The sequence below is a fragment of the Dermacentor albipictus genome, chromosome 5 (assembly GCF_038994185.2).
Source record: "Dermacentor albipictus isolate Rhodes 1998 colony chromosome 5, USDA_Dalb.pri_finalv2, whole genome shotgun sequence".
Classification (NCBI taxonomy): domain Eukaryota; kingdom Metazoa; phylum Arthropoda; class Arachnida; order Ixodida; family Ixodidae; genus Dermacentor; species Dermacentor albipictus.
Window position 1 is genome coordinate 113,461,584 of NC_091825.1, and position 9,123 is coordinate 113,470,706.

The 9,123-nt window shown below is 47.4% G+C and overlaps 1 protein-coding gene across 2 annotated transcripts in view; it reads left to right on the forward strand.

Annotated features, from left to right (window-relative positions):
• LOC135897034 (transketolase) overlaps window positions 1-8,923 on the forward strand; it is a 42,870-nt gene extending 33,947 nt beyond the window's left edge. For both annotated transcript variants that reach the window (XM_065425599.1, XM_065425600.1), the window contains exons 10-11: window positions 992-1,208; window positions 8,574-8,923. In XM_065425599.1, coding sequence (XP_065281671.1) covers window positions 992-1,208; window positions 8,574-8,746 — 390 coding nt within the window. In that variant the 3' untranslated portion in view covers window positions 8,747-8,923. The remainder of the gene's footprint in view (window positions 1-991; window positions 1,209-8,573) is intronic.
• Window positions 8,924-9,123: the final 200 nt, after the last annotated feature.

A 9,123-nucleotide genomic window follows, 5' to 3' on the forward strand; every position in this document is an offset into this window, starting at 1 on the left:
TCACTGCGAGATCGCCTACGGTTCTTGTCTTTTTTTATTTGTATCATTTAAATGCTAATTGCATTTTTGGCCCGGACACTGCACAGTCACCCGTTGCGACGGGCGAACGACCACCATCATCATCATCGCTGTCGTCTGTCACGAGAGGTGGTGCGAGGCTTTTTTTATTGTAAACAATGATGGCGGTGGCCACGCAAGTGTGCTGTGGCGGTAGTTAATGCAATTTAAGCGCACAATGAATGCATTTGAGCAGTTTCCGGACACAACTAGTGTTACATGAGTAGATTATTTGCGGACTGTCGTTTCAGAAAATTTCGTTGATGAGGGATTGCTATAGAAAAAAGTTTCGTTGTTGCGAGATAGCAAATGCATCGACTCCTATGGCTGTTCGCCGGGGAACCGAAAATATTTCGTTGCGGCGAGAATTTCGTTCCCTCGGGATTTCGTTACCGCGGGTTTCGACTATTGCTGAAACAGGTTGAGACGTAGTTGGATGGGTATTGGTGCTCAGTGTCAGTATGCCGTCGTGTAATGGGTTCACTTATTTCACTGTATTTCGCGCAGGTATTTTCAAGTTGCTGAATACGTTTGGTTTTTTTTTTGTGTGTGTGTGTGTGTGTGCCAGATATGAAATAGTTGATGCTCTCATACCTGACATTGCTGTAGAGTTCTTGCGTGGAGTCTGCATTCTGTGAACTTCACAAAACTAGCTTAATAATTGAAAATTCCTAATCTGCATTCTGCATCTGAATGCTTTTGATGATTCTAAAGATTCAAGAAATGTGGTGAAACTAGATCTTCAGCGGCAAGAATTATTTGGTGTCTGAAGAGGTTAAAAAACCCTAGGTGGTCAAAATTAATGCGGAGCCTTCCACTGCAGTGCTCGTCATAGCCTACTACCCAGATTAGGGTCGTTAAATTCCTTGATTTTATTTTATTCTGTGACAATCCTTTGAGCACAACTTCGCGTCTGTGCGGGAACATTCTGCAGGTGGTACTCCGAAGCCCCTCGGACAAGGCCCTGCTGATTGGTGCTGGCGTTACCCTCTATGAGGCGCTGCATGCAGCCGAGGCTCTCAAGAAGGAAAACATCCACGTGAGGGTGCTGGACATATTCTGCTTGAAGCCCCTCGACCAGCAAATCATCATTTCCAATGCCAAGGAGTGTGGTGGACGCATTGTTGTCGTTGAGGACCACTATCCCGAAGGTAAGTGCTTGCAACCAAGTCCTGGATATGCAAGTCCAAACGCGTGACATACAGTGGCGTAATCATAGGTTGTGCATGCATTGGTGAAAAGACTTTAGAAAAATACATGTGCCTTTGCCACAACTATGTATAGTTGGGACCTGAAGAGTGAATATTAAATTTCAAGGTTTGGTTCCCCGTGCTCTCTCCAAAAATTCAGATTTCATTTTCGCTATGGTTTTTGAGACTTATTTGTGCCAAACTAGTCAGCTGCCTTTATTTTAAACTTTTGTATTGCCAGTCGGAGCTTTGTATGTCACTTTCCTCATTCCTTTGTAGTTGCATTGCAGTATATTCTCGGGAAATTTCTCCACTTTACTTTTTTCAAATGTAATACTCCACATATTTCATGTTAGAGCAGCATGAGGTGAGACATCCAAGTTTCTACAACACTTTATGTTAAACAGATTCACAGATGTATGCAAGTCCGATCAGCTCGTGCATCAGTGAGCAAATCTGTGTAAAGGCATTCTCGCACCCTTCGGAAGTCCTACTGGTCTGGTATGCCAGACCAGTATCCTACTGGTCTGGTATGTCTGGTACGGTATGGTAGCAATTTACCGAAGGCTTTTGCAAACATCTGATGCAATTCATCATACCTGAGCCTTTTAGATGCCTCACTACATCCAAGCTTGGTGTGCTCCTGTAGTCTCTGCTATAACTGATGCATGTTCCTGTAGTTCGTTGTGAATTTTAGACTGCTGAACTCTAGCTACTATTTTAGTGAAGTTCCCGTGCACATCACATGCTGCAGAATGTGCTGGAGCCTGTATGATGAAAGTGTTATGTTTTGTGATTGTCGCAAAACAAGGTACAGCAGCTGAAATACAGCCGCCAAGATAAGCTGTGCAGAACCTAATGGCAGCTGTAGCTACTTAGCGGAAGCAATGAATTGCAGTACTTCACTGATAGCACTGTATTGGATCTCGTGACGTCTTCAACCACAATGCATTAAAAAATGTGGGCACTGTCCTCTTTGCAAAACAAAATACCGTGATGATTACTTTGCTGTACTCGGATGGCAGCCATAAGATGCTGACAGCGGAGGTCGAGTCGCAAAGGTTTGCATGCTGTGGTTGGATGCATTGTTGCAAGATGGTAGCACAAGCTCTGCTCTTTGTGTTTATGCTAACACAGTCGACTTCCATTAATTCGATCCTGACAAGACCAATGAAATCGATCAAGGTATCTGGCAGGTCCAATTAACTCTCCAGCATGGTGGTTACCTGCGGTGACCACCTTCTTGTCATTTTTTTCCTCTTGCAGCATTCAAGTCTCGTGTGTTTACTTTCATATGGTGTGCTCTTTTAAGTTTCCGCTAACTCGAGTGGTCAGGCATTGCCTTTGAACTCGAGTATCACATGTCGCAACATTTTTTCTGACCACGATTGCCGCCATGATGAGATGCACGCTGAACCCAAGTCTTCTCTGGAAAGACACTTAAGTTCTGTCCTCGCTAGGTTTTATAATTATTGCTTTTGTAATGAAGAAGAGCACAAGAACAAGGCCAGCTAGATTGTCTCTTCCATGCCTGCTGTGCAACCAGTGGGCCAGCCGGATCGCCAGTTCTTGGCACAAGTGTGAGCCGTTCGGGCAACCAGCCGTTCCTGCTGTGTGTCACCTGCCTCCTCGGTTACGAAGAGACGTTATCCTCGGAACTGTTCAGTGCACACATTACAATTGGTGGAGGTGCGGGGGTACTCAAGAACATTTACAACCTGGAACTCCGGTCTCGGACTCTGCCTCCCATCATGCCCCACTCTGCCCAGCCGACGTCGCCGCCACCCCCCGTTGCCTGCTCTGGCGCTGTCTCGCAACGCCATCCAGCGGTTTTCAGCGGTATGGATGAGCAGGACGTCAATGATTGGTTGGCTACGCACGAACGGGTGAGCTTGCACAATTGATGGGATGATACGCCAAGTTAAATGCCGTCATATTCTACCTTGCGGGAGTGGCTCACCTGTGGTTTAAAAATCACGAAGCCAACTTTCAGTCCTGGTCCGCATTCAAGACCAGTTTCGCTGCAGTTTTCGGTTGCCCTGCCGTCCACAAGTTGCGCGCCGAGCAGCGGTTATGAGAGGGGGCGCAACAACTCGGTGAAACATTCACCTGTTCTATTGAAGAGGTTCTCGAACTATGCAAACGTGTGGATGCGTCTATGCCCGAAAATGACAAATTGAAGCACATTTTGAAGGGCATCGCCGATGACATTTTCCAAATGTTGATCGCCAAGAGCCCGCACAACGTAGCAGAGCTCATAAACTTGTGCCAAAGCTACGACGAGTTGAGGCAGCGCGAGTTGACCAGGCGGCCCTCAGTGGCTGACGAGGCCCTCTCTTCCATGACAGCCTTCTCTGGTCACTCCTCCTTGCTCACACAAATCCAAGCTTTCGTGCGGGAGGAAGTTGCACGTCAGCTTTCTCTGCTACCCTTCGCTGAGCTACAGCAGCTGCTGCGGCAACAGCCTCCTACACAGCTCGCTCCTACGCTCCAGCGGGTTATTGAAGACCAAGTTGCTGAAGCTCTACCAATGCGGCGTCAGCAGTACCCTGCTGCCGCGCCACTTACTTGCGCATCCGTCGCCGCGCAGCCCCCTCGTCAACCACTCGTTGCGCTACATCCTCGGCCGCCACCACCCGTTCATAGTCCCGTTCATCGACCTGCTCCTGCCTTTACTAATCCTTGGCGCACGTAAGACAACAGGCCCATATGTTATGCCTGTGGTATTCCCGGCCATGTTGCACGACTCTGCCACTGCCGCATGCTGCACTCCGATGAGTTTGTGCACTCGCCTCCCTACGCCAACGTGCAGCCTTTCCACGACACTTATTTTAGTCGGCAGTCGAACAGGTCACCAGCCGAGCGTCCGGTCCTTGTATGTTGTTCACCTTCCCCGCGTCGCCGCTCGTTGTCCCCCATGCGTGGCCGCCCTTCACTCACGCCAGAGGAAAACTAAGCGCCGCAGTTCAGGAGGCAAGACCTGCGTTGCCATCGATCTGTACATCATCATCATCAGCCTGGTTACGCCCACTCCAGGGCAAAGGCCTCTCCCATACTTCTCCGACTACCCTGGTCATGTACTAATTGTGGCCATGTTGTCCCTGCAAACTTCTTAATCTTATCCGCCCACCTAACTTTCTGCCACTCTCTGCTACGCTTCCCTTCCCTTGGAATCCATTCCGTAACTCTTAATGACTATCGGTTATCTTCCCTCCTCATTACGTGTCCTGCCCATGCCCATTTCTTTTTCTTGATTTCAACTAAGATATCATTAACTCGCGTTTGTTCTTTTCTTATCCCTTAACGTTACACCTATCGTTCTTCTTTCCATAGCTCGTTGCGTCGTCCTCAATTTAAGTAGAACCCTTTTCGTAAGCCTCCAGTTTTCTGCCCCGTACGTGAGTACTGGTAAGACACAGCTGTTATAAACTTTTCTCTTGAGGGATAATGGCAACTTGCTGTTCATGATCTGAGAATGCCTGCCAAATGCACCATTCTCGGATCATGAACAGCAATCTGTACAAGTCCTCCATTGTTGCCTTCGAACGCTGTCGATCTTACTGTTGACGGCGTCCCTACCGTTGCGCTAATTGATACTGGAGCAGCCGTGTCTGTCCTAAACGAACGCCTCTCTCACGCTTTACGAAAAGTTACAACGCCACTTTCTGGGTTTTCTCTTCGCACAGCAAGTGCCCAGCCAGTTCAGCCTTCAGCAGCATGCACAGCTAGAGTTGTTATTCAGGGCGTTCTCTATATTGTGGAGTTTGTGGTTCTGCAGTCCTGTTCTCACGACGTGATACTTGGGTGTGACTTTCTTTCGCGAAGTAACGCCGTCATCAATTGTGCACGTGCTGAAGTCGAATTATCGCCTCTGTGTGACGTGCCCCTCGTCGGCGCCACTTCTCTTCCCGCTAAGCTAGTTCTTCGAGAAGACATTGCCATACCGCCGTACTCATCTGCCATTGTTCCCGTCTTCTGTGGCGCTGTCTCTGAAGGCGCTGTCCTCTTCACTCCTTCAGAACTCATGACCCGCAAAGACGTTCCCCTCCCTTTCGTCGCGCTTGACATTTCAGCCGGTTTCAGCGCCATCATTGTCTGCAATATGCTTCCTACAGCCCTGATGGCTCTTCGCGGCGAAGCACTTGGCCATGTTCAGCCTCTTGATGAAATGTTTATAACCGACGTGCCGGATGTTTCGTATGCAGAGCTCACTGACTTGTGTGCACTTTCCACTTCTGCTGCGCCATCACCTGACTTATTCACGCCTTTCATTGCCGATGACCTTACTTCCGAGCAACACTTCCAGCTTCTTCACCTGCTTGCCCAGTTCCGCTCTTCTTTTGATGTCGCTCAGCCTACTCTGGGTCACTCGTCAGCCGTCAGCCACCACATCGACACTGGCTCCAACGTGCCAATGCAGCAGCGCCCGTACCGCCAAGGAGCGTTGGGTGATCAGTGAGCACATGGACACCATGCTTCAGCGCGGCATCATTCGACCTTCCAATAAGCCCGTGGGCATCACCGGTGGTTCTCGTCGCAAAAAAAGATGGTTCCATTTGGTTCTGCTTCGATTATCGCAGTCTTAATAAGATAATGTGCAAAAACATCTACCCTCTACCGCGCATTGACGACGCTCTGGACAGCTTGCAAGGCGCTAAATTCTTCTCTTCGTTGGATTTATGCTCAGGCTACTGGCAGGTCCCGATGTCAGCAGTTGATCGCCCTAAAACTGCATTCATTACGCCAGATGGTTTATACGAATTTAATGTGATGCCATTTGGCCTATGCAATGCGCCTGCTACCTTTGAACGAATGATGGGCAATATCTTGCGCGGCCTAAAACGGAGCACGTGTTTCTGCTATTTCGACGACATTGTTGTGTTCGCCCCTGATATCAGCACGCATCTTCTTCGCCTTAGGCAAGCGTTGATGTCCTTGACCAATGCAGGCCTGCAACTGAACCTGAAAAAGTGCCAGTTTGCCGCGCGCAAGCTCATAATTCTAGGTCACATCGTATCACAAGACGGCATTTGCCCCGACCCATCAAAACTTCGCGCCGTGGCAGAATTTCCGAAACCTAAGACACTCAAAGAACTCCGTGCCTTCATCGGCCTCTCTTCTTACTTCAGACGCTTTGTTTGCAATTTCGCCTCTATAATATCACCTCTGACACAACTCTTAAGTGGCGCCAACTTTGTTTAATATTAAGAGTTAGTGGAAATGCAATCACACTGATAACATTGCGGGAGGTGACAAATCAAATGGCAGTAATTCTGACTTATAAGCTGCTGGTACAGTCCACTAGAACACTCGGATATAGAGCCAGCACAACAAAAGCTCTTCACACTGTGTAGGAGCCTCCTGATACAAAGGTTCATGAAGGTTATAGTACATCTCTCATGACGTGTGCCTTCATGGAATTTGTCCTACAAAATCCGCCATTGTTAAACTGTTTATCATACTGCTTCAGAACTTCAGTTTGGCCTAGTTGGTGTTTACTGTGTATCAAATGCCGCCCGTGTCGTTTTTGTCTCTTCCACTGTCCCTGTCTTTATTTGCGGTCAATATGATATGCAGTATTTGTCATACAGTGGAGTGTCATTTGCCATTCAGAGCAAAAAAGTCTGTTTTGCCTGAAAGGCAAAGCATCGATTACGACAGCAAATTGGGAGATAGCTTTATGAAGTAAGGACAGTAGTTTTATCGGCTGTGTAAATTTAGAAGCATATGCTCGCTAATCGAATTAACGAGCATGCTGTCACGCACGCACAAGCAAACATGAACACTTCATGCTGGATGACTGCAGACACTCGCTGTCAAAACGCTGGCATGAGCAAGTGTGGCAGCAGCGAGCGAAGTGGCCTTCGAGCTGTCTGTCACTTCAACACAAACGGCAGCAAGAAAACAGCATACATAGGTATGAGCCATCTGCAGATAGATTTCGAGATACGGTGCGCGCGAATGCGCACCGCCGCTATATTTCGGACACTATAGGGCTGACTATTGCATGCCGACTAAGTTCGAATTATCCAGCAAAAGCCAATTTTAGGAATTAAAAATAGTTTTGGCCCATAGAAATTCATAAGGACAGCTCAGACCTTCGGTCTGGATCGAGTTAACCGTAGTCTAATTAATGGAAGTCTGCTGTACTAGCACGTGCATGCAATACTTAACTTTAGCAGCATGATGCACAATCTGTTTACTACAATGTTTGCTCGGGCCAGTGGACACTCGCAATGATCCCATTCAGGCAAGCATTGCTGTAGAATATTGTGCGTCCCGATATGCTGAACTGGATTTCGGCAGATGGTCACTGCTGCATTTCCATTAAAATCTGTTAAACAAAGAAAAAAATAAGACTCTTTCCAGAATTTAATGGAAATCTGCCGAAATCCTATAGCCACCAACCTAAAGAACACATGGGTGTAGGTCAGTAAAACGAATGAATCTGACCCACTGACCACTCAGTTTGGCTCTAACTTGTATTTGTGAGAAATCAGGTCCCATCACACTCGTTTGCTCGCTGAAGTCTGGCTCTGACATGGCCGCTTGGAAGCACATTTATTAAAGCTTACTCAGTCATTTGGGAAATCATGAGCTCAGTAACTCAGCTCTGTGGTTGGTCGGATTCACATTTGATCATAGCAGCTCAGTTTTGCACCAGCTCTCGTGGACACAAGTTATTGGAATGGCACGAGATTCATATTTACTTGAACCGACTCTGGCTTGCACAAGTTCCAGTTCTGCAACTTGATCTAACCTAGACTTGCAACCACTGGACTCACTTATGCAGAACAACCTCAACTGGCACACACTGCTCTGAAGCTGAGTGAGTCGACTCTGGAGTTAATTCGCCAACATGCGAGCTTAAATGCGCACCTGATAAGAACAATGTATTTTGAACTTATTTTGTGTGTCTGGGTATACAAGTGCACTGCTTTTGCATGAACGATTCGGTCAAAAAGTGACTGTTTTCTCAGTCGCTCGACTTTTAAGTTGCACAACTATGGTTGCAGACCTACCGAACCAGTTAGCGGAGCAGGGCATCTGTATACGCTAGCGCTTATTTTACACGCTGATGGTGCTGTGAGCAGACATGGACGCCATTGGTTGGCGATAGAATTACGGTGGGGCATCTGGCAAGTAGCACTTGCCGGCGTGAATGGTTGCCATGAGTCACTCCTTGGTCGCAATATGCAGTTGTGACCTAACTCAATTACCAGTGTAAATCTGACCAGCTAGCCCACCATTGTATAAAACTGAATTGTCTGCCTTCTGTTCTGCTTCTGAGAGGTTTGATTGGTGTTCTCTTACTCCCCACTCTAGGTGGCATCGGGGATGCAGTCAGTGCAGCTGTGGCCCTGCAGAGGGACATCGTGGTGAAGCATCTCGCAGTGCGTGGAGTGCCACGGAGTGGCCCCTCTGCTGCTCTGCTCAACATGTTTGGAATTGATGCTGAGCACATCATCAAGGCTGTCCATGAAGTCCTCAAAGTCTGATTAGTGTGCAAATTCCATGAACCATCATCGTTATGCTGGCAGATTTAATTAGGTCCTGCTTGTATTAAAATAACCCTGTGCTTGTTACGTCCTTCAAAAATATATTTTTATCTGTTTGCGCTCATTCCAAGCAAGTCTCAAATGTAAACACTGTGCATTAAAATTTTTCAAGTCTTATTTCGGGCATTGTCTTTGTTGCATGCAATATAATCGTGCCTGAGCTATAGCAAGAAGGCCTAAAGCTTGTACAGTGTGCCAGAATCTCTGAATGCCGTGATGCTGCTAAAATGCCACAGCTGAAAGCTAAACATGCATTCTATGGAGCAGCAGCTGAACATGAAATGGCATGTACAGTACAACTTTGATTCAAGAACCCC